This window comes from Aulonocara sp. 'chitande type north' Nkhata Bay, linkage group LG19, assembly GCF_057382095.1.
Source record: "Aulonocara sp. 'chitande type north' Nkhata Bay isolate Kocher_YH1m ecotype deep benthic linkage group LG19, A_spYH_male_GT1.1, whole genome shotgun sequence".
Taxonomy (NCBI): Eukaryota; Metazoa; Chordata; class Actinopteri; order Cichliformes; family Cichlidae; genus Aulonocara; species Aulonocara sp. 'chitande type north' Nkhata Bay.
The window spans coordinates 11,104,516-11,130,072 of NC_141362.1; the positions used below are offsets into that span (position 1 = coordinate 11,104,516).

Here is a 25,557-nt window from a genome sequence, read left to right on the forward strand (position 1 = left end):
CAAGCTTCACTCTAAATGCTTGCGTGCTTATCTGCCAGCGTTAACGATGGCAATCCAGAGCTATCGTAATGGGAGACAGTGACGAGGAAATGTTTGCATGCTCAGTGGAAAAGTTGTGCTCATCAAACCTGGCAGAGAGCTTATTGGCCTCATTTGCAGTAACTGCCTCTCAGGAGGTCTCTGTGGAGCTTCAGCCTGATGTCCTCAACGTTTCTGTTTGTATCACATCTACTGTGATGTTAGCATCAGCAGCTAACTGCTAACAAAGCATCTTTTCATTCAGCATGATTACTTCCTGTTCTTTGTGTCCAGTGTGCTTTGGACTGGACTTAATTCATTCAGTGGCAGTGATACTCAGAAAACACGAGGCATGTTTGACTCATTTATTCCTTCCAGCTGCTCGATGATCTTCGATATGTTTGTGAAATTCGTGTTTTTGTCCTGAACGCTCGCCTCGAGCACTTTAAAAAAGTGAAGCAAGCACCTCCTTATGTCAAACGGCAGCCTTCCATATTTAGACTCGTGAATCTGAGAGGATGCTCACGTTGATAAGTATGGCTGCTTTACACGCACAAAGACCTCAGTTTTATTTATAACTGGTAACAGATGGGACCACCACAAATATGCATCTTGCACAGAGGCGCCATCAGCAGCAGAAAAGGTAATCCTAACAAGCTACTGCAGATGTGTTCAGGCATCGTATCCTCAAATAAAAGTGTCGTCTTAACACTGGAAGCATCGTGCATACATGACATAATGATTCCTGTGCACTGGAGGGGATGGGATGGCAAACAATGTTATTTATGTACAGTCACAGCCGAAATAATCAGCACCCCTGAAATCTTTCCAGAAAAAGCACCATTTCTCCCAGAATATTGTTACAGTTACAAATGTTTTGGTTTACACTTTATTTCGTTTATTTGCATTTGATCAAAAAACCCCAAAAGAACAAAAGTCACATTTGAAGCGTTTCACACAGAACTCGGGCTGGACAAAATTATTGGCATCTTTTCAATATTGTTGGTGAATTGTCTTATGTCAAGCGTATGACGCTTGTTTGAAATCACCTGTGGCAGGAAACAGGTGCTGGCAATGAAGCAATCACACCTGAAGCCAGTAGTAGCGTGAGTGTGCTGCACGGAGGACAGAAAGGAGAGCAGAGAGCTGTCTGAGGACTTGAGAACAAAATATGATTTTTTTTTTTTAAACTTTTGCTCACTTTAGGTTCAGGAACATTTCATCACTTGGTGTAAAAAGATTTCCTTACAGGCAGTAAACTGCTCATTGGGCCATGATGAGCTGAGAGTGACAGATTTGTCTCTGTTGCACATGCTAAAGCACACGGCAGCACTACCTGCTGCCCCGCTGGCTGGTGCTGCTCTCAGTCCCTGAACTCGGACCCACTTTCATCACATCTCCTGCAGACACGAGTGGCTCCGGATGAACTCCACCACACTGCCCTGCATGTTGAAAACAGATGCTGAAAGGGTTGAAGCCTGTGTGGCGTTGCTGCATTAGTCTGTGTGAAAGTGAAGGCTGGGTTGTTTGTTCCTCTTTCCTCCTCAGTCTCTGATTTCATTCTCAGCTTTGCTCTTTTCAGCTTCCAGCGTTTAAGTTACACAAATTAGATTTACAGCTGTAACTCGACGCCAAATAGAGTGCTACATATGACCCCCCTCCCACCAGGGGGAGTCTTTCCCCCCTTATGAAAATACCAAACTGCTTTCCCAGGTCTGTAAAGTGTGATTGCCTAAGCAGAGTGTCTCCTGTGGCTGAAACGCAGACACAGATAAGAGGAGGTTTGATCGTCAGTGTTCTCCAGGTTAGATACGATTATTTCAGGCGTGTGAGTGCTGGGCAGAGTAACGGTTGCTGATAGAGAGCCAAGCATGTGAGGACTGGCCGAGTGCCTTGCTGGCAGATGACTGACTGGCAGATGGGATGACTCGGTGCGTGACTGACTGATCGGCCCGCTGGTTGATTTGCCCGCATTCCTCGGTGGACGCCAGCGGGGTACAGTCTGACCCAGCGTGATAATCCTCTCCTCGCCTCCAGGACCCCCTAATCGGCCCTCCTTCAGGCATAAAATGGGCCAAGCACACACTGGAGGAATGTATGTTCACAGGCACACAAACACAGACTGTGACGCCAAAAAGAACCATCTGTCTGCATCTCTTAAAAAAGAAAGATAAATGACCTGTCTGCAGCTTTCTTCACAGAGCCTGGGAGAAAATAAAACTCTAAATCAGCAAAACCACTGAGAGACACTTGGATGCACGAGGAATCAAAACGAATGCATGTTGGTTTTCATCGATGGAGTTCATCTGCGACCGTATCTCTGAGGCCTGTCGGCGCTGACGGGCTGATGTCAGGTGCTCAGTGAGGGGGGGGGGGTGTCTGCAGCTCAGGGTGTTGCCCCTCGGTTGCCTACATGACAGCGTGTTAGCATACAAAGACTTGGACATGTCTCCTGGTCCTGGTCTCAGGGTTTGAGTTCTGCACTCCTGATTGATGCGATTGAGTTTCTGTTTGGATTTCTTGGCTGTTTCAGTGCTCGCGGCTGTTTGTTCACTTGGCTTTTCACGTCTTGTTTGAGGTTTTTCTTCATACTTTGTGTTTCTGTGCCCAGCCGTGCTGCTCTTGGCCCTCACCTGTGTCTAGTCTTCAGTCAGTTCTCTGCATGTTCTCCATATTTCGCCCCGTTTCTTCAGCTCTTTGTCAAAACTTCAGTTTGTTTCGCTGAAGTCGTGCCCTGTTTGTGTGTGATATTCTGTTTCCTTTGGTACTTTGTTGGTGGATATTTGTCTTTGTCTCGTCTTCACACACCTTTGTGTGACACCACGGTGGAGGCTCAAAGAGTTTGGGGTCTTTTACTAATCTGTTGAAATCGCTCTCAGAGATCTAAAAGTGAAAAAATATTCATACGCAGATGATAAGACACTTTTTTTGTTTTTACTTTCTTAAAGATTTGACACCATGACAGCCTCCGCTGTGGTGTACACACAGCAGACCTCAAACATAAGGATCAGGGTGTGGATCCATCTCTCCGTCAGACCTGTTCCTCGGATCTTCAGTTCAGTTCTTGTGTCATTTTCATACATCAGCCTTTGCTCCTGTTTCCCTTCATTAAGATTGACTTGCTGACAGCCGTCCTTCACTGAGAGAGTTTCTGATGAAGCTAGGGTCAGGGGTTAGGGTTCACTAACCCAGGCTTCAATGAACAGAAGATGATCGGCTGAAGGTCCAGATCATCTCTCAGGGCCTCCGTCAGATTTCTGCTGGATCTTTTGCTCTTTTCTAAAGAACGTACTTTCAGATTCGTCAGCTGTAGATAATTGTTCTCAGGCCTTTTCTCCACAAGTTTTCAGTTCTTCAGGAATCACCCTGTTGGTGCAAAAAATATGCTGTTTCACTGTGTTATCTTTGGGATTTTTAAAAAAAATGCAACTAAAGAACGGTGAATAAATGTGTTTGTGTGACAGGCTGCTGATGACAAAGAGGCCAAAGATGCAGCTCTAAGCTAAGCTGTGACAACACAACACTGGAATGATTCATAGCTCAAAAACACTCCTCTGAAAACGTTCAGATACAAGTGAACAACATCTGGAAATGAGTGAAAAACAGCCAATGTCCAAAAACACCATTGAAAGACTTCAAAAATTGCATTTTTGTTTACAGCACAGTCGCCCCCTGCTGGACATGAGAGAAAAATACAGGTTTAAGGTACTATGGCACTGGCTTCACTTTTGTAATCCGTGTAAGAAATGTTGCACGTCTCCAAATTTAACTTCTAATCAACCAGCAAAGGAACTCAAAGTGTTATTAGCTGTGATTTGTCTCATTTAACCAGGTGTAGATTTGCTAACTAGGACCAGTGCAGCCAGGGCCGGCCCGTGGCATAGGCCGTATAGGCAAATGCTAAGGGCGCCGTCCATCAGTGCCACAAATGTTGAAAAAAAAAAAAAAAAAGTTGGTACTATTATTTCTAAATACAAAAAATAATCCCACGTTAATTAAAATGCAAAGTAAAGCTTATTTAATAGAAATATTATTTGTTACAACATTACACTACACTGCTGATGTAGGGGGGCGCCACCTAAAATCTTGCCTAGGGCGCCAGATTGGTTAGGGCCGTTTCTGAGTGCAGCTCCAGTTAAAGCTCACAGATAACCAAATGAGCCCCCACGATGCGTCAGTGACGACTCCTGAGAGAATCACTCAGCTGTAAGAGAGAAACCAGTGCTTTCGTTATCAGGTACCAGATGTTTTGACGTTCCTCATGAAAAGGCCGCACAGGAGAGACCTCTCTGAGGCCCTGAGGTATCTATCTATCTCAGCTCATCCATAATAACTGAAAAACATAAAACGAGTCATCTGGAATGAGCCCGGGGCTGATGGGCTCTCTCAGTCAACACGCTAACGTTTTACAAGCTGCCATTTCTGTGACGAGAGGTGGATACTCATAAATCAGCTGATGCTGTGAGTCCTGACCGCAGAGACCGCTGCCGTTCCCTGCGTAGACGCTCCTCACATCCATGAAACTACCAACAAAGCTAGGCATGCAGTAATGATCCTATCCTGCCCCCTGGTGGTCGTATGTATGTATGCATGTAAGCGGACAGCCCGCAGTGGCTGCAGCTGCGTTTTTCTACAATGCATGTGTCTGCTTGTTAGAAGCAAAGCAGTGGAAAAAGAAAAAGGAGCCGTCAATTCTACATGTGCTCCAGTCATGTATTTCTCTGCAATTACAGACTCTGTGTAAACATCTTGGTATCAAAGTAAAGCGAACGCTTGTGAGATTTCTTTAGAGGTGTAAATATTACAGCAGAAGTTACTGTGTCAAAGTTACCGAGGCTGGAGCAAAAAGAAGTAAGAATATTTTTATCACCTAATTTGTTTGTATTATATTGGTTATAAACTCTTTGAAAATATGCACAGTGGACAATAAACTCCAGGAAACCACATATGAGCATCATCTGTGCAAACACAGAAATTACACAGTGGGTTTAATGAGGACACAGGCCGGCGTTTGGCACATTGTGACACATCTGTGAGTAGAAATTTCTGTTGAACAGCAGAAATGATTGAACTTTATTTACAGGCCTAAAAAATGTTTGTTGTTTGAATATTTTTTGAAGAATTACCAACACTCTCAGTATGATGGGATGGTTGACGTTGTGCCCCAGAGTTGATTAAATAGGCTGAACTTCGGCTTCTATTGGCTGATTTGCATGGCTGACAGCAGAATCACAGTAACGTCACTACATTTACATCAGTCCCACAAGTCAAAAGTTGCAAGGTGAGAAAAACGTGCTGTAAAATTTACAACAATTTACGACTCTCTAACTGGGCTGGAAATGGCGATTTGATGTGAACGGCTCTGTGTTGGTGTCCAAGGTGGAGGCCTCACAGAAGGGTCGTAGCAGTTTTGTGGAATCGCTTCATGTTGTAGTTTATCGAACGTGAAACGTCTGCGGTTCGGAGCGTAATGAAAGCGTCGTCTGATTTGTGACGTTCGCTCCAGTAAATCTGAGCTTCGGTTGTTTTTTGTTTCCATACAGTTGGTGAAATGATGCTCTTTTAATTGTTTGTTATTTTACCTGTTTGATGGTCGTAGAAATATTTTTATGAGCTTTTATTTGAGATTCAGGGTTTTTGTGGCTCCCACACGACTGTATTTACATAACAGGTCACACAGACGCAGTCACCTTTGTCTGGATCGAACAAACAAAGCCTGGATGTAGTTATGTGACCGTGTAAGGATTGAGAAGCTATGGGTAAAACTTTAACAGTAATAATTCAACAGTGTTACTAGTGCACATTTGCCTGTACTGTAGTAATGTGTTCACAGTTCATGCTGATGCAGCAGCTTCCAGCAGAGCGCTGCCATTGTTCAAGCGTGGACTGATCTTGTTGTTATAGAGGTTTCTGGAGCAGTGACTGACACAGTTTGGAGTTTCAGTTTTAGGTCAGCCAGCGTTTGATAAAGTGCTTTATGTCTGAGGTACAGCTGTTCAAACACACAGTCTAACACTTTGTGATACTTTTTAAAGGTTTTACACATTTTTCTGGTCAGTACGGCAGCTTTGTCCTCAGTGTTTTTTATCTCTATGGAAACTTTGCAGAGGAACTACAAACGCCAGCACAGATTTTGACTGAAACTAATTTAGTGTATTAGAGACACAGTTTCCTGCTCCAGTGATCATAATTTCTCCATTAATGACAGTTTCATGTGTCATTTCCTGTCCTGAGGCCTTTACGTGGCACAAACAATGACATGTGAGGTACAACATGAACTCACACATCAGTGCTCAATAAAATGTTTTATGTGTGCTTTCAAAAGTCTGACCTGCGCAGAGGTCCCTGTCCTCCACAGCAGGCTGCAGGAGCATGAAACAGCTGGATTATTGAGCACACTATCTGTGCTCGTGTCTGTAGCCTGTGAAACCTCTGCTTATCAGCACATCTGAGAAAGTCATTGTTGGAAACTGCACACGGTGTCACAATCTGCTGCCACACTTCTCTTTTCACTGTTAATCTGATCTACATCTAGTTTTCCCATCTTCCTGTTTCTCCAAAGCCCAGTTTAGCTGTGGTGTTCCCCAGAGCCCCGTGCTCGGCCCACTGCTCTGCTCGGGTTACCCACTTCCTCTCAGACATGATACTCAGAACTGTACGATGATATCTATCCACAGAGAAACCACGCACACAATATCTTAAAAATACATTTTAGTCTGCAAACTTTTGGCACATCCAGTTAAATTAATAATTAATATTGATTAAAACCCTGATATTTTCATACAGTTTTATTCAGATAATGCAAAAACAAAACAAAACACAGGTCTACAAAATGCCAAATATTAAAAACAGCAGGGCAGGTGTACAGCATGCTTCAAGAAAAGAAGATGAGGTTCAAGTGACAGTTATGGGAAGATCCAGAAAATGAAGAAGTTTAGCTTCTTATCTTTAAAAACAGCAGATTTAATCATCATACACAAAAAAGAAGCTCCTGCTGGTGACACGAGAACAGGAATAAACGCCTCGACTGTAATACCAAATTATTCCAACAGGGCGCTTCATTCTCAGATTGCAGGATTATGTGTTTACATGTTCATGTCACAGAAAACCGACCTCGATGTCCCAAACATCCAAACCTGCCCGTTAAAAAAAGTACATTATGTTTAGTTCAGTTAGAGATGCAGTTTATAGCATCAAACTTCATTAGCAAAGAGTACAGTTGCAACCTGCACGACACAGTTACTTCTAAATCACAAGAACAATACGTGAAGTCAAAGCGTGAGATTCTGCTGCTGTGTTTTTAGTTTGATGGATAATAAGCTGCTGTGGTCACCTGTGTTTCTGAGGACAGCTGTTGGACTTGATGTCGAGTTTTGTGTCATATAAACTGGATGCAGTAGATGAGAACATCTCACAGTCTCTATGATTAAAGCACAGTTTCATAGCAAAGCTTGAGAGCGATGAGCGCCAGACTGATTTCCCTTTATAGCTGAAGTGTTAAGCGCTGAATGACGACATGTTGTTGGAGCCTTCCGACAACTTCAGCCCTGACACGCAGATCTCGGACGTGCCACGTGACGAGCGAGCGGTGTAGATGTACCTTTTGCTGAAGCACCAGAGGTCCAGCATGATCTGGCGGAAGTGGTTCCTGAACTTGACCCCGACGAAGGCGTAGAGGAAGGGATTGAGACAGCAGTGCAGGTAAGCGACGGTCCTGCAGATGTTGAGAAATTTGAGTTTAAGGTTCTCGGCGTCGCAGCTCCTCTGCTTGAACAGAGACAGCATGTGGATCAGCAGGGTCACGTTGTACGGAAGATGGCAGACGATGAAGACAGCAACGACCGCCAACACCACCCGGACGGCCTTGTGCCGCTGGTTGCTCTGCGCCCTCAGCAGCGTGTAGATGATGCAGGAGTAGCAGAACGCCATCATGCACAGTGGCAGCAGGAAGCCAACAGCCATCTGGAGGCTGGGTACCAGCAGCTTCACGAGCGCCGCAGTTTCAGTCTGGTTGAAAGACATCTGACACATCACGGTGACGCGGTCAGACCCCGGGGAGTTATCTTCAGAGGGTTCAGTGTAGATGAGCGTGGGGAGAGTTAACGCCACTGCAAACACCCAAACCGCCAAGCAGATCAGGCGGCTGTAGACGAGGGCACGGGAGCGCGTCCCAAAGGAGCGCGTCGCCCGAACAATCGCGATGTACCGATCGCAGCTGATACAGGCGAGCAGCAGCATGCCGCTGTAGAGGTTAATGCTGTAGGACGACCGGAGCACCTTACAGGCCACCCTGCCCATCGACCAATCGTGCTGCTCGTTGTATATGACGAACGGAAGTGTAGCCACGAAGATCAGGTCGGCCACGGCCATGTTGAAGAGGTAGACGTCCGTCATGGTCTTGGTTCTCTTGTAGAAGCTGTAAGTCACCATCACCAGGACGTTGCCAATCAGGCCGAATCCGCAGATGATGGAGTGGATCAAAGTCTGGGTGATGACCTCACTGGCGTCAGGATCCATGATGCAGAAGCCGTCGTCATCGATATATGTCTCAGTACCGTTGTCATAGTCACCGAATGTCGCGTTTGCAGGACTCTCCGTCATGTTTGCGACCTGGAGAAGAAAAGAAACATGATGAGTGAAGCACTGACTGGAGACATTTGCAGAAGGACCTGAAACACGCTGTCAGTGAAGCTTTGATCATGTGATGTTGTTCAGGTTGAGCAATGAGAAAAGAGACTTCAGAGAGGATCTCCGGCCTCCATTGTTCCCAGTAGATCTGACGTGTTATTTAATGCTCCACCGCTCACAGAAACCAGACGTTGTACATTGTAAAAAACGCTTGTTTATAAAGAATTAAAACACATAAATTGTGAATGTTTCCTGAAAGCTGTCCAGCTGCTGCGCTGCCTGGGTTCGCCGTCCTGGAGCCGACCTTTCTCGTGTCTTTGGGTCAGTCATGTTGACATCAAGGATCCCTCCAGCGTGAAGTGTCTGACGTGCTACATGAGCTGAAGCCGCGGCGTCTGCTTCCACCAGTCAGTGAAGGTCTCGCAGTCACATGTGGGTGTTTTGGTCTGTGCCTCTAATAGCTTCCTGTTTCTGCCACGTATCCACGTAAAGCCGCCACAGCAGCTCCGACCTTAAACTTCAGCACAGTGTCTTTGGTGGTTTTTGTGTTCCTGTCTGCTCTGTGCCACATAACGATCTCTTCTCCAGATGAGTCTGTCTCATCCATTTAACAGCAAACTCAGCAGAACGAGTCTGAGACGCAGATGCAAAAGTTTCAGGACACTGAAGTTGTAAAAGTTTACACACCGCCTGATTTCTAAATGTATGATCGTGTGACGAATAATATTGTAATAATAATTTTTAACATTGAACCAATTTTAATTTGAATCAGATCCTTTGATTTGAAGGAAAACTTTGTAACATCAGTTGTGTTGGGTAGTTTGTGATGTGATTCTCACAAACAGCTGAATTACTGTGATTTCTGTCCTGATCTAAAGCTGCAGTTTTACTTCCAGATGTAGAAATCTGTGGTGCTAAATCTGTGGTGCCAAAAAAAAAAGCCAAAATTAATCATCTGTGTGATGACACCAAAGGAAAGCCCTGTGCCATCATTAGAAAGCAGGTTTGACCTCTGACAGACCACTGCGCTGTCTGATGAAAGAAGATATGAAGAGTTCAGCACCAACAATACAAATCAATCCAGCACAGCGTGCACCCTGCACACACCGGGGGTTGAGACTCCTCACACCTTTTCTGGTGGTTTCAGAAAATAAACCATCGTTCTGTGTCAGCTGTTCCTCTGGTTATGAATGACCCACTTTCAGCCCGAGGCGACGCCTGCACAGGTACGCCGTGCTTTGTGCTTCGCTTAGAAAATGATCCGATTGTTATCAGAGGGCATCTCAGATGTAATGAGGTCAAAAAACAAACACTAAGAGCCAAACTGAAGTGAGAAAATCACAAAAAAGGGAGTGCAGAGGCTTTGTGTCTGCAGAACTGCACTTTTTTGCATTGTTCAAACACAAACGAAGATTCTCTGAATCAGATTCTGATTTCTGAAGAAGCCGGCGAGCTCTAACCTCCAGTCCGGATAACATTTCATTCACTCGTTAATTTATTTATTTGTCAATAAAACTATGCTGTCGGATGAGAAGTTAAAATCGGTCTAGATGCAGACAAACCAAATATAATGATGTCAAATCCAAACAGTCAGAATCTTCACAGACTGGCTTTTACTGCTGAGTTTAACTGTTTAGTATTTAGTATTTATTTATTTATTGTCATTGTCAGAGAACAATGAAATTGTTGGGTCAATTTTAGAGTTTTTATGCTTCATTTCAGTTTGTGGCTGTGAGGTCGTCACATCTGTGGCTGTAAAACTGTTTCAGAGCTCGTTTGAATCATTACTAACATAAAAAACAAGATCAGATTTATTATTGTTATTGTTGAGAATCAGAGGAACTAACGTGATGAGCTAAACGTGTGGATAAAATGTAACAGTTTCAGATTCACTGAATCTAGATTTTATCACCTCGCTGTTAAATTTTGTGCTTTTTCCAGGAGAAATCTTTAAACTATTTTTAGTAAAAAAAATAAATTTTGAAGTTTTTTTTTTTAATAAAGCATTTTTACTTGAGATCAAACCAGGCCACACGTGGGCCGTGACCTACAGACAGTGTGTCACCTTGATGAGATTAAAGTACCTCATTTGACCTTCTTTGAAATCCTTTCGCAGAATTAAATCATCTAAGACTTCAAACGTCACTTCTTAAACACGACGACTCAGAACTGTTCACAGTTTTTCTGATCTGAGCTGATATAAAGCAGCGAGGGTGGGAGAGTGTGAGAGGCAGAGGAGGATGAAGGGAGGAAGATGGAGGGCAGCGCGTACAGACAGTCCTAACCCATATAAAAAGCAGAGGACATGCAAAGTGTGAGATTTAAATGTCTCACTTTTGATGCATTCATGAACGTGGGTCTGTGCAAGGATCCGTCTGCAGGCTTTGAAGCTGTTTCCCACATGAGCTCGTTCATTGTGTCTTTGAACAACGTGTGATTACAAAGCTGCTAAAATACAGATAATTAAACAGGAAAAGTTTCATTTTTAGTTCCTCTCCACCAACAGTAGTGTTTGAGTTAAACATGCCTGTAACAACAACAACAACAACAACAACAACAACAACAACAACAACAACAATTATTATTATTAATCCCAGAAATTACATGAAATGAAAACTAAAACTTATAAAGCAACTAAATCAAAAAAATCTGTTTAAATTTAACTAAAAAAATCCAACATGATAATAATTCTGCTTGTTCAGCTGTTTATAATGAAAACAGCAGGAAACGGAGAGAGCTGACCTTCAAAGTAAAAACTTTTAAGCAGCATTAATAATTAATATTATGTGTTGTTTCTTTGTTAAATTTTAATTCATTGATCTGAGGAGACTCCTGTGCGTCCTGAGGTCAGGGCCCAGCAGTCACTGGGACGCCGGCTCACATATTTCACACCTTTTCACGCTTCCCACCAAATTAAAATGCTATGTTTAACACATGAAGCTTTACATGGACATGATAATAATAATATTTAAGTGTGGGCTGAGTGTGCCGGTGCTCTGGTTTCCTCCTGCAGGCCACAGACTTGCATGTAGGGTTAATTAGTGGCTGTAAATTAGCTGCAGGTGTGACTCGTCTGTAATCTGAGGTCCAGCTCTGCTTTTACTTCACGTGTTTGTAGAATTGCTGTAACACGTTTCTGTAGCTGCGTTAACAATGAAGCCTCTGCAGCGCCGTCATTAGTCTGACTGACTGTGTCTGTCTCCTAATGTGTGGTTTGCCAATAAGACAGTTTTGGTGCATTGGTGAGGTTTGAAAGTTGAGTTTGGGGTTTAGAGATTTGAGTCACAGCAGTTGTGGAAAAACCATCAAAGCAGATAGAAACGAGGGATGGAAAGAGTTTGGGCGAGCGAGAAGGCGTCAGTTATTTCACATGAAATCAGAGCGCGATGGATCCGTACGAGAGGAGGAAGCATCAGGACAACTTAATGTTCCAGTCACTTGTCCTCGTTTGCTTTTCCCTCACACAGCATTCGTGCTTCTTATAATTATGATAGATGACACAAAAAAACAAGGTCATGGCTCCTCCCACCCGAACGCCTCAGAATCTTTTTTTTTAGGTACATTAACTCGTTTTTTTAATGAAGCATTATTATTATTGTTTTAATGAAACATTGCTACACTTTACTTTCATACTGTGGATGTTTTCTGAGTTCCAGGCCCTGAAATCCACAGCCAGTGGGTTCAGATTTAAGCATTGAAAAAAAATTCCAGCATTTTTTAACAATGTCACAAATCCATCAGATGTTCACATGAAATGTTCAAAGCTGAGAAACACATTGAAGCTCTGTTTAAAAACCAAAGTGTTGGAGCCACAAGAGTCCAGAGCTACAGATGGTTTTCGCTGACAGGCTGTGAGCATCGGTATAAATAAACTGCAGCGGTTTGATATCTGTGACACAGAGGAGCAGAAACCAACCTCAGTGTCCTGATGTTTGATCTGTTTCTGATAAATCACAGTGCATTCTGGGTAAACCTTCGAGGCTCGTATTAGCATGTGGAGCAGGTAGCAGTCAGATTAATCTGTATTTGACCCCACGATCGTCTTAATTACGTGATTACCTGATATGTATCGTTCTGTTTCTGGAATGAGGAGGCAGGACATGGATGCTGTTTTCACAGCTTTGAGGAAACACATTTAAGTTCTGAGTAAATGGACCCTGCAGCGCCGCGATAAAGACACAAACAAGAACTTGAACTTCTTTAAAAACCTGCCGTGAGGAACAAATGTGACAGGCTGATATTGCTCTCACTTTACCTCTTTCAGTTCTCACTACCCTCAGTGAGGCTGTTATTAATGAGAAAGGCAGTAAAGAAAAGACAACACCTTTCTAAAAATGCAAACTGGGAACAAACAGGGTTTCATGTTTTTGCAGAACTGGCAGTTCTCCAAATATGAAATAATATCTGTGAAAGGCATTTTATCCTTTAAAGTCTGATCATTTCTTTAAAACTTTAAAATTAATTCTGTGTTGCATCTAAACAAACGTTTCTTTAGATGCAGCACAGTGAAAACAGACACACTAAAATCACAATGCAGTGAGACAGTAAAGTGTAGAGCATGCATACCTTGCAGAGCGTTCTCCCTGAGCCGATATTTTTCTGACTCCTGACAGAGCGGCGGCTCTTTAACAGCTCCTCGCTCTGTGTGGGTAAGAAGACGGTGATGGCACCACAAAGAACAAAACCTCAAAGCAGGCGCAGTCAAAGCCACGTTCTCTCGGGCTCGATGACTGTGAAAAGCTCCTCTGATCTTCGCACTCACACGGAGCTTCCTTATCTGATGGTTTGATCAGCAAAGCCGTCACCAGCCGCGTGGGGACGTTCTCCCTACGCGATTTACCCGCCCCCACAAAGGTCACGTCTGACACGAAGGATTTCTCTTTTTTGTGGGAAACTGTAACATTTGATTTGCTGGCTTTATTTAAAAATGCTAATCTGTTGCCTTAGAACAAACAAACAACAACTTTAGAGTTATGAGATACATTAGTTAAATAAACCCGGCCTAGATTTGGAAGGAGAACCCACAATATTTGCATTGTGTGTCATCCGTGTGCTCCATACACCGCACTGTTACAGTAACATCAGTGACAGTGGTTTGTTACAGTAATAGTAAAAATAAAGTACACCTTTCCTCTATTCTGAGGTCTTTACATATCAGGGAATCATGAAATTCATCCTTTATCAAACACAGCAAGAACGATCTTCTTTGGACAGACGAGACCAGCGTGCAGATGTTTGCAGCACCAGGCCTGATGTGAGTCATAAATCCTGTGTACATCAAAGTAGTATTTACTCATCTGTGAGGTCGTCTGTTCCACAGCTACAACTGGGACCAAACTGGGACCAAACAATCAACAGAACAATGATCCCACACAGAGGAAATCTAAAAAGCATTTCTGGGATTTTTATTAGTTATTTATTAACAGCATTATCAGTGGAAAACAGGTAAATGTACAAATAAATACTGGATACCAAATCAAACATCCAGAAGAATCCAAGTTTCTTTCTTTCTGTATTTTTAATACAGTTTTACATAATATAACATGTTATACTTTATTTAATAAAATAAATTCCATTCAAAATAACAGTTAATAAGTAAATAAACTTCAAAACATTTGAGGTTTTTGCAGGAAGTTTGCCTCCATCTCTGTTGTTTTCTAACTTTGAACAGAAACTGATGATGTCAGACGTCAGCTGCAGGTTTTCTGGGAGTTTGAGAGCAAAGCTGAACTTTATTTCTCTGTATTTACGGGATAATATCTGAGACAACAATCAGAGATTGCTCCACAAAGCACCAAGTTCACCAAACTCTAACTTTTAACTCAGAGTTTCCAGTTTCACAGAAACGCATGTAGGTGACAGGACAGATTCACTGTGGCAACGGGTAAACAACGAGCAGAGCTTCAGGGAACTGAGGAAGATGAAGACGATCAATGTGGGGCATCATCATCACTCAGTCACCATCTGGCCAACTTGTAGATTATAGATAAAACTGCAGTTCTGCCAAATTTCACATCTGAGTTTTAAATCCAAAGATTCAGCTTCACAGGGATGAAGAGCAGGTGGAAAAAACTGGAGATAATAATACGAATCAAACAGATGAGGCCGAGTTTACTGACAGACCTGTGATATTAATGTCAGTCAGATATTCACAACATCACCTGTGATTATTTTCCATCCCTGTAACTGATCACAACCCAGTAAACGATTGATCACTGATCAGCGTGTGCTCCGTGTTTAGATTTAGATTTCTCTGTGTGAATGTTCACTGCAGTGCGTCTCCGGTTTCCTCTCCTGCTGCTGTTTGTGGCTCCAAAACAAACTGACAGTATTTGGTAGTGAAATGGCGCCACCTCGTGTCTATGCGATGCATTTCACTGACGTCACAGCCAGTTCAAGTTCATCCTTCCTGTCTTTGTTACAGGTGATGAGGCTGTCATCGAAGGACTCAGGATACATCTGATGGCTGCAGTCTGTTCTGTTATTTCCTAGATGCGTTAGTATTCTCCACCATTAATCCTCATTCTGTTTTGTGCATAACGTAAATCTACACCACAGAGTCAAGGTATCTAATATTGCGTCCACCCTGCACCCTGTACATGCACACAGGTGGACGACGTCTTATGCAGAAGGTGCACTCTGAAACAGACAGGAGACTGTAAGGTGGAGTCAGGTGGAAGCTGAAGAAGGAGGAGACAGCCTCTGGGTGGTGTAGAAGAGTATCAGATGACTGAAGTGCTGAGGTAAGTTATAAATGATATAGTGGCTGACCTACACACTAACACTGATGTTTATTTATCAATAACATTTTATTAATAATAAACAGGTGTGATGGTGATAAGTAATATAATTCATATCGTTATTATTTGTGTTGTAGTTTCTCACTTTGGCCACCAGAGGGCAGTGAACACTCATCACAATCCACAGTCAACAGCAAGTAAAAACATCAAAACAACCCCTGATTCTCACATTACATCAAACAGTCTGTTTAACTCTGGAAGCTATGATGTGAAAATATAATACAGCAAAACAACCAGTTTCATCACAATTTATTCAAACAACAAGACATGTTTGAGTAAAGGTAGAAACAGCTCAGATAAATTAAGTTCAGTGAAGTCCCTACAAATCAGAGAAAACCCCAACAATCAGACATCACTCTATGACGAAAGACCTGGTGACAGAGGGAAGGAAAAACTGCCTTTAACAGGAAGGAGACCCAGGAAGTTCAGCCATCTGCCGCAACTAGTTGAAGCTGGGTCATCGTATCTCCTGATGTCCTGAGGAAGCACTTACACAAAGGAAAAAACATGACAATGACTCAGACTTCTACACTTTACACAGTTCATATCTGAATAATATGATGATGTTTGTTTCTGTATGTATGTGATGATGAGAAAAGTTTGAGTGTGTGAAGCTGACCAGCTGTACAAGGAGACTGGTTTACTGAGTTTCATGAGTGAATCCCAGTTTCACTGAGTTTCATTGCCTTTTCCTTTCACGCTCAGACCAGAGCCTTATTTAACACCTTCTGAGCGTCTTCAGCGAGCTGGTTGAGGATAAAGTTCAGAACTCTGTAGGTTGTGACGAAGGAGAGGCTCATGGCTACCGGGATTCCCACTATCGGAATGAATCTGGATACTTCCTCTGCTCCAATTAATCCAGCTGCTCCTCCAAGTTGGGCGAACACCTTCAGGAAGAGCTCTTTAGTAATTTCCTTCGCAGCCACTGGTGAAATGATGACATCACGCAGCTCAGTGTATGACACAGCTGTTCTGATAGCGAGTCTCTTCAGAGATTGGACATCGAGACCAAACGCATGTACAAAATGTGTGACAGCACCAATGAGCACAGCAACATCAACAGCAACAGAAAGCCCAGGAACGGGAACAGCTGCAGCAGCTGCAGACAGAGTGGCCAAGAGGTATAAGTGTACCTTTAAAGCCTTTTTCTTCTTGCTGATGACGTCGGGGTTGACGTTGGGCATGACATACAGCAGAGTGTCTCTCTTATCTTTGGGAAGCTCTGTCTCTAAGGTCTCTTGTAAGAGAGAGAAGTCGTACTTGTGGAGCTGAAAACTCGACATTAGGAAGACTCGTGGAGACTCGATGCCCAAGTCTTTGAGTCCTGCGTTACAGAGGAAACATGTCAACACCATCAGATTCATACAAATAAAAAACGATTAAAAACGAGATTTAAATGATTTTGAAAACTCGACCTCACTCACGTTGAACGCAGTCGTCTCTGATTTTTGTGAGAGTTTTCTCTTTGCTGGAGTCGGAAACACTTTCCTCGGCTCGGATATCGTTGTCAATCTTTGAGCGAACAAAGTAGAAATTTTTCTTCATCTTCTGAATCTTCTGAGCGAGTTTCACGTCATTTTCTCTGAAGCGAGTGTCTGAGATGATGAGGAAGAAGTCATACTTGTCAAACCCAACAAGCTTCAGGTATTTCCTTGCTGGGAAGTCTTTGGTTCCGATTCCAGGAAGATCCCATAAAGTGACGTTGGGATTATCTGGATGGGGGTACGGTGTGACCTCCGACGTCGTTTCTGTGACACCAGTAGGAGCAGCTCCCTCGTCTCTGTTCTTTATCCCCCTGAAGGCATTAATAAAGGTGGATTTACCTGCACCACTTTCTCCTGTGATGGCGATATTTAACGAGACATTGGTTTGCTTTTCTAAATATTCTTTAATCCTTTTTGCTGCTCCGGCCGTGTCGTTGTTCTTCAGGGCTTCTTTAACTCCAGGAATTTGTTCTGGGCACGAATCATCTGGATCCTCCATGCTCATCCTGACAGAAAGAAAAAACATAAAGACTTTTATTTTGGAATGCAGAAATATACTATTGATAATCAGTAATGTTACTGACGGCACACGGACACAGCACATGTGGGCAGTAAGTGATTAAAGGTAAAACGTTAAATGTCGGTAAAAGACGTGTTTATATGAGAAAACACTGAGGCCACCAAAGTCTCTTCCTGGGGTTTGTTGAGTATTTTTACATCCAACATTAACATTAATTTACAAATAATATCTTTCTATAAACCTGAAACTTTTCCTTTTCCTTGACTTGAAAAAATAATTTGTGCTTATTCTCATTCTTGTTCTGATAGGACAGCAAACCTGTCACTTAACTAAGTTTAAGGTAACAGCAGGTACTCACTGGATTCTTCGTACTGTTGACACACACACAGCTGGATCAGCAACAACAGCGATCGGTGCTTCAGTTTGTTCTCACCTGGGCCCTGTTTCAGGAAGCCGGTTTAGAAAACTCAGAGTGAAAAACGATACGCAGGGTTGAGTAACCCCGAACTGTCCAACTCGGAATATTCGGTTTCAGAAAGGCTGATAACAAGTAGTTCAATCAACGCGGAGTTGCTTTAACCCCAAGTGAAGCGCGCGGACGAGGATACATAAAGCCCTGATCAGTGGAGCACAGATTAAGTGAGTCACCATGGAGACGGAGGGAAAGAAGGCGCGGTCAATGTATTTCACAGCGCTTGAGGCCGAAATTCTGATGGCAGCATATGCCGATAACATGCAAATTCCGCGGAAAAAAGTAACACAGCGACAGCTGCAAAAGAAAGTGAGCATGCATGGCAAAACATAGCCGACAGAGTCAATGCGTGAGTGTTAATTTAAACATTGATCTAGGGATTTCCACCCATTTAACACGTTATTTTATCATATGTTATTTTATTTGTTATTTTATACATTTTATTTTGTGACGTGATGTGAGCGCAGGTGCAACCCAACAGGCCCCAAACGTGCCTGGCAGCAAGTAAAAATGAAATATAAAAATATAGTCCAAACAGGTAAGGTGTAATTGTATTATGAGCCATAGTGCTTGGTCTGTTTGTCCCATGTAAATCAATTGCAGTTAGAGGCTACATTAATTTTCTGTCTGTAAGCACTTATTGAAATTATCTGAGCACATTACAAGTACATATTTGCTTACTCTGTATGCTCAAATGTGGCCCGTTATAGCCAACAGAAAAAAAGCGGAGGCCCGAAAAACAGGTGGGGGTCCTCCACCACCACCACCACTCACAGAGGCTGAGCAGTTGGCCCTCAGCCAAAACAGTGGGCGCCCTGTGGCCGAAGGCATCTCTGCGGGGACATCCTCTGAGGCAATAAGCCCGCAAGACACAAGTGCCTACATAGGGGGTAAATTCAAAATAATACATGATGTGCATACATCCTTTCTTCCCAGTCACCTTTGCAGTGCTACTCATTCATTTGATAAACTCTTTACCATAATGGATTATTTTGTAGTGAAGTTATTTTCCTACTGATTTTGCCTTCCCTCAGTCTTGGTTGTCTTTGAGAGCATAATGACAATGAAGTGTAAGGTGCTTGGTATGTTTGTTAATTGCCATTTGGTCCCTTGTAAGTTATAAGTGACCTGTATAAACCTCATATTCTATCAGTTGATGGTGATGGTGTACTGCATCTGGTGCAGCCTCCTGTTGAGCCAGACCAACATGCAGTTGTGAGTAATACTCCACAGATTATATGAGTTTACAGTAGAACAGCAATGTTGTTTATTTCTTTACTACAGGAAAATAATGAAGAAACATTGACAGCTGTTACAGAGGAGGAAGCAACAGAGACACTTTATGAGGTTTACATCTTTTAATACTTTGTGTACAGGAAACACAGGTGACCAATAAAGCCAGTTGAACAGAAAATCTGTTTATTCTTCTTTCAACATGTTGAGGTGATGGGTCAAAAGAAATGATTGTGACATATGGTGTCTCTGACTGCACTTCCATCTTGTATGTCCGTGGGAGGGTCAGGATGTTCATGGTTTGGATCACTGCTGTTTGGTTCAGAAGGACAGTGTTCTCCTCTAATTGTGGCAATGTTGTGAAGAATCACACATGCCACAATAATGTCACATGCCCTTTCTGGGGTGACCCTGAGCCTTTGCAGGCACTGGAACCGGGCCTTAAGCATTCCGATAGTCATTTCAACTCTGGCTCTTGTCCTGCAATGAGCCAGATTATATCGCTGCTGTGGGCCCGGTTCAGGGTCAGAGTAAGGGGTAAGCAAATAGGGTAAACATGGATACCCCCTATCACCAAGCAAGTAGCCAGTGAACTCTCCTAAGACAGAAGGGTACACTTCAGTTCAAATGTCCCTGAAGCAATTGGTCTTTATATATTTTAAAGTATTCTCAACTCACCATGTCCAAATTTTGTGCTCAGTGTACATTCACGGAATATTTGTGAGTCATGGACAGAGCCTGGCCACTTGGCTTCCACATTTGTGATAATGTTGGCAGCATCACATATGATCTTCACAGTGCAGAGAACACAAATTAGCATCCATTACTATAATGAAATAATTTGTTAGTTTGACATGCTACAGGGAACTATGTACCTGTACATTAATGCTGTGGAAAGACTTCCTGTTCACATAGTCTCCTTCATTTACTGAAGGAGCAATAATTGGAATGTGAGTGCCATCTATACAGCCAATCACGCCTGGGAACCCTGAAAATAAATGTAAAATTTAAGTAGTAGTTCAAGTATCACCACATCATAAATTAAGTTTTGGTCATCCTGATACCTGCAATTTTGTGGCATCCCTCTTTGATAAATCTTGTGGGTCTGTGACCGGGGAACACCACAAACGAGTGCAGGAGACGTTTCAGTGCAACTGTAACATTCCTGACTGCCCGACAGACGGTAGCCTTGGAAACGTGCTCAGCGTCACCAATATTATACAGAAAGCTCCCGTTTGCAAAAAACCGAAGTGCAATACAAATAATATGCAATGAACTGAGAGCATGTCCGCGATGTGTCACATGCGTAATATATGGCCTGAGGATGTTATCCAAATAAATTATAGATTGTGCTGAGAAACGGTAACGTTCGCACAGAAAATCATCAGGAAATGATAAAATGTCCAAACGCGCTCTGATCACTCTCTCCCGGCGGAGAGCTCTGCGGAGAATTTGGGCTTCACGATCTACTGGCTCTTCAAGGAAGTGGCACGCCATGTCCGACACTTCCTACTGTCAGGTTTCCGACAAAGGGGCGGAGACAGTCAGGGTTAGTTGTAGTAAACCTGCTAGGGGGCAGGTTAGCTTCACGGCGTGTGTCGTCATAGTGACTCACTCAGGCTGCAGCTGAACTCGCTTTGTGAAACCGAAAACCCAGAGTTTTCGTTAACTCACGGTATACTTACTCAGTTTTTCCACTAAACCGGCTTCCTGAAACAGGGCCCTGGTTGTTATAGAGGTGCAGAACAGGTGAGGGCAGATCCACAGAGAGCGACCAATGAAAATGCTGCAAACTGAACCAACCAGTTTGTTTTTACTCTTTTTTTAACTGCAGGGCCCTATTTCAGGAAGCCGGTGTAGTGCAAACTCTGAGTAAGTATACCCTGAGTTAACGAAAACTCTGGGTTTTCGGTTTCACAAAGCGAGTTTAGATTAATTCTGAGTGAGTTACTATGACGACACACTCCGTGAAGCTAACCTGCCCCCTAGCAGGTTAGCTTCAACTAACCCTGACTTTCTCCGCCTCTTTGTCGGAAACCTGACTGTAGGAAGTGTCAGACATGGCGTGCCCCTTCCTTGAATAGCCAGTAGATGTTGAAGCCCAAATTCTCCGCAGAGCTCTCCGCCGGGAGAGAGTGATTAGAGCGCGTTTGGACATTTTATCATTTCCTGATGATTTTCTGTGTGAACGTTACCGTTTTTCAGCACAATCTATAATTTCTTTGAATAACATCCTCAGGCCTAATATTGCTCATGTGACACATCGCCGACATTCTCTCAGTTCTGTACATATTATTTGTATTGCACTTCGTTTTTTGCAAACGGGAGCTTTCTGTATAATATTGGTGACGCTGAGCACGTTTCCAAGGCTACCGTCTGTCGGGCAGTCAGGAATGTTACAGTTGCACTGAAACGTCTCCTGCACTCGTTTGTGGTGTTCCCCGGTCATAGACCCACAAGATTTATCAAAGAGGGATGCCACAAAATTGCAGGTATCAGGATGAAGAAAACTTAATTCATTATATGGTGATACTTGAACTACTACTTAAATTTTACATTTATTCTCACGGTTCCCAGGCGTGATTGGCTGTATAGATGGCAATCACATTCCAATCATTGCTCCTTCAGTAAATGAAGGAGACTATGTGAACAGGAAGTCTTTCCACAGCATTAATGTGCAGGTACATAGTTCCCTGTAGCATTTCAAACTAACAAATTATTTCATTATAGTAATGGATGCTAATTTGTGTTCTCTGCACTGTGAAGATCATATGTGATGCTGCCAACATTATCACAAATGTGGAAGCTAACTGCTCAGCCTCTGTGAGTGGTGGTGGTGGAGGACCCCCACCTGTTTTTCGGGCCTCCGCTTTTTTTCTGTTGGCTATAACGGGTCACATTTGAGCATACAGAGTAAGCAAATATGTACTTGTAATGTGCTCAGATAATTTCAATAAGTGCTTACAGAGGGGAAATTAATGTAGCCTCTAACTGCAATCGATTTACATCGGACAAACAGACCAAGCACTATGGCTCATAATACAATTACACCTTACCTGTTTGGACTATATTTTTATATTTCATTTTTACTTGCTGCCAGGAACGTTTGGGGCCTGTTGGGTTGCACCTGCGCTCACATCACATCACAAAATAAAATGTATAACATAAAAAATAAAATAAAATATAATAAAATAACGTGTTAAATGGGTGGAAATCCCTAGATCAATGTTTAAATTAACACTCACGCATTGACTCTGTCGGCTATGTTTTGCCATGCATGCTCCCTTTCTTTTGCAGCTGAGGCTGTGTTACTTTTTTTCTGCAAAATTTGCATGTTATCGGCATATACTGCCATCAGAATTTCGGCCTCAAGCGCTGTAAAATACATTGACCGCGCCTTCTTTCCCTCCGTCTCCATGGTGACTCACTTAATCTGTGCTCCACTAATCAGGGCTTTATGTATCCTCGTGCGCGCGTTTAACTTGGGGTTAAAGCAACTCCGCGTTGATTGAACTAATTGTTATCAGCCTTTCTGAAACCGAATATTCCGAGTTGGACAGTTCGGGGTTACTCAACCCCGAGTATCGTTTTTCACTCTGAGTTTTCCAAACCGGCTTCCTGAAATAGGGCCCAGGTGTTGTTGGAAACAGAGAGGAAGGCTGTGTGTTGATAACAGAGCTGCACCTGCAAGAGCAGCAAACATCATGGTTAATGAAGTGAACCACAGACACTGTTTGGACAATTAGAGTCTAATACTTAAAATCCACGAGCACCGCCTACAGCAGAGCTCAGCCAATAAGATCACTGTGTTTGCTGCTGTGATGGGCGATGAGTCAAAACCAAAGAATGTTCGTTTTGTTGTGTTTTAAGTTCGACTGGTTGTACCTGAGTTTGGGCGGAAGTTACACACACACACACGAAGCACAGGCTGAGGAGTGGCAGCATTCTTACACTCATCAATCACCCAAAAATGTAGACGTAGTTTTAATTCACTTGAAAGCCAGAAAACTAAAAAAAAACAGTTTTATTTGTTGTTATCGATCGTCCATCTGGGCCTTAGAGTTTCTGATTGTCATACTTTTATCTCATTTAGTGCTCAGTTCTGATAAAAATATTAATTGTAGATGATTTTAACATCCAGATGTTGAAAATCAGTTACAGTAGCCTTTACATTTAGAATAATGGATTACACATGACTGTCATCACAGTAGGTGTCTTTCTGAAAGTGCTGTAACTAAGTTTAAGGATCTGCTTTTAACAAAAGTCTCAAATGAGAAGTGGTCATGGGCCGGCTGAGTTATCTGGATTTTTCCATGGTGTCCCTGTGTTCCCGCCTCTGGGCGGAGCCCTCGTCACTACACCTGTTATACTCACCTGTGGGAGATCCAGGCCAATCTGCAGGCAGTATTTAAGACTAGAAGAGGAATCAATCTGTGTCACCGTCCCCAATTGCAGCTTCTCCATACCTCCATTAACCAACCTCTCCCTCTGTTCATCGAGCCCCCACTCCAAACATTCACTGCTGTGCCTTAGTTTTACTGTCACTGTTACACACTGAAGGAGGACGAGGTTCATCCAGGTGCACACTGAGGCTTATTGCTCTGAAACACAGCAAAACAGCAGTTCTGTGTTACTGACGGCTTTTGTTACCATAACTGTCCTGTGTTACTTTTGTAAGGGATTACTTGGCCAGTCACTTATTTGTCAGAGTGACTGTCTGCCACCTACTGGTTACTGAGTTAAAGCAGATGACTCGTAAGCTGGAGAGGAAATGGCGTGTCACAAATTTAGAGGATCATCATTTAGCCTGGAGAAATAGTTTGTTGCTTTATAAGAAAGCCCTCCGCAAAGCCAGAACATCTTACTACAACCCTAAGAACTCTAATAAATATACAGTTGGGGTATTTGTTGATTTAAAAAAAGCTTTTGATACGTTACAACATCATATTTTGATTTCTAAATTGTATAATTATGGTGTGAGATGAGTGGCATTGAAATGGTTAAGGAGTTATTTACAAAATAGGTCGCAATATGTACATTTTCTCAGTAACACCTCTGAAAGATTGAAGATTGTATGTTGCGTTCTTCAAGGTTCTGTTTTGGGACCTAAACTTTTTAATTTATATATTAATGATATCTGTGACGTGTCAAAAAGGTTAAATTCTATTTTATTTGCAGATGACACAAATTTTTATTGCTCTGGAGAGAATTTGAAAGATTTGGTTGAAATTATGACTTCTGAGATGTTAAGATTAAAAATATGGTTTGATGTAAATAAATTATCCTTGAATTTGACAAAAATGAAATTCATGATATTTGGCAATCGTGTAAAGGAGGATAAAGTTATTATGTCCATTGATGGAGAATTGATTGATAGAGTTACTGAATTTCGCTTTGTGGGTGTAATAGTAGATGAAAATTTTACGTGGAAATCACATATTGAGTATATTAGAAAGAAGATGGTTAAAAACATTTATATTTTGGGAAATGTTAGAGATTTATTAGACTATAAAACAATGCGCATTTTATATTTTTCATTGTTTTTCTCATATTTTAGTTACTGTGTGGAAGTTTGGGGGAATACATATGAGAAAACTATAAAATCTATAAACTTATTACAGAAGAAAGTGATACGAATGATTCATAATGTTAAATATAGAGAACATACAAATAAATTATTTATAAAATCGAAATTATTAAAATTAGGAGATTATGCGCTTACCTGCTGCTTCTTGGCAGGTAGCTCCATGCTCTCCTGGGTTTTAATTGCACCTTAGAACACACATGCATCAACACTACAATGAGCGGGTGGAGGGAGGTTTGGAGTCTTCTCTCACCCCCATTCCCTGCGGCCTGCTGGAGCGGGAGGGCTAGGAGGAGTTGGCCGTCCGACTGCGGTCTGGAGTGTGGGGCCTCCCTGCTGCTACGGAGTCGGGGTGGTCTGCCTCTCCCCACCGCAGGGAAAAGGGTAACACCACCTGGGTCTGGGTGCAGTTCCCCCCTCCAGGGGCAAGGGTACCTAGACCCGGTTTGTAGAGTACGCTTGGGGAGTGTGATCGTGTGTACAGCGTCTCTTTATGTCTGTCTCCACGTTGGTTGAGTGTGGAGTGAGTGCACATGAGAGCATGAGGGGGGGAATGGATGTTTGTGTCTGTATGTGCCTGTATGTCTGTGTCTATATGTCAGGTTGGGTATCAGACACCACCTCTCTGGGGACACCTCAGGCCCTCCAAGGTTTGGAGGCCTATCTCCACCTACCACCACTTCCCCTGCCGGTGGCGGACTCCCTCAGGTGTCGGTGCGTTGGTGGTTCTTTGTGTCTGGGGGTGGGCGTCCAGGTACACACCGGCTCACTCCTTGGCGGCCGCTTATCGGGGCCTGGAACCTGGGGCTCGCTCGGAC

General features: G+C 42.9%; 2 protein-coding genes and 1 long non-coding RNA gene across 3 annotated transcripts; all 3 read right to left on the reverse strand.

Annotated features, from left to right (window-relative positions):
• Window positions 1–6,799: 6,799 nt before the first annotated feature.
• ccr6b (chemokine (C-C motif) receptor 6b) lies at window positions 6,800–13,320 on the reverse strand. Its single transcript, XM_086274779.1, has 2 exons — window positions 13,213–13,320; window positions 6,800–8,628 (listed from the first exon to the last, which is right to left on the reverse strand). The coding sequence occupies exon 2, from the start codon at window positions 8,617–8,619 to the stop codon at window positions 7,516–7,518; it is 1,104 nt and encodes a 367-aa protein (XP_086130905.1). The 5' UTR covers window positions 8,620–8,628; window positions 13,213–13,320; the 3' UTR covers window positions 6,800–7,515.
• A 2,164-nt stretch (window positions 13,321–15,484) lies between these two features.
• LOC147306576 (interferon-inducible GTPase 5-like) lies at window positions 15,485–17,871 on the reverse strand. The gene is made up of 3 exons (XM_086274607.1): window positions 17,809–17,871; window positions 16,871–17,436; window positions 15,485–16,770 (listed from the first exon to the last, which is right to left on the reverse strand). Exons 2-3 carry the CDS (start codon window positions 17,433–17,435, stop codon window positions 16,148–16,150), a joined length of 1,188 nt encoding a protein of 395 aa, XP_086130733.1. The 5' UTR covers window position 17,436; window positions 17,809–17,871; the 3' UTR covers window positions 15,485–16,147.
• Window positions 17,872–19,342: 1,471 nt separating this feature from the next.
• Window positions 19,343–20,831, reverse strand: LOC147306577 (uncharacterized). Its single transcript, XR_015126436.1, has 3 exons — window positions 20,031–20,831; window positions 19,834–19,945; window positions 19,343–19,753 (listed from the first exon to the last, which is right to left on the reverse strand). It is a non-coding gene; the product is annotated as an uncharacterized LOC147306577 (long non-coding RNA).
• Between the last annotated feature and the right edge of the window lie 4,726 nt (window positions 20,832–25,557).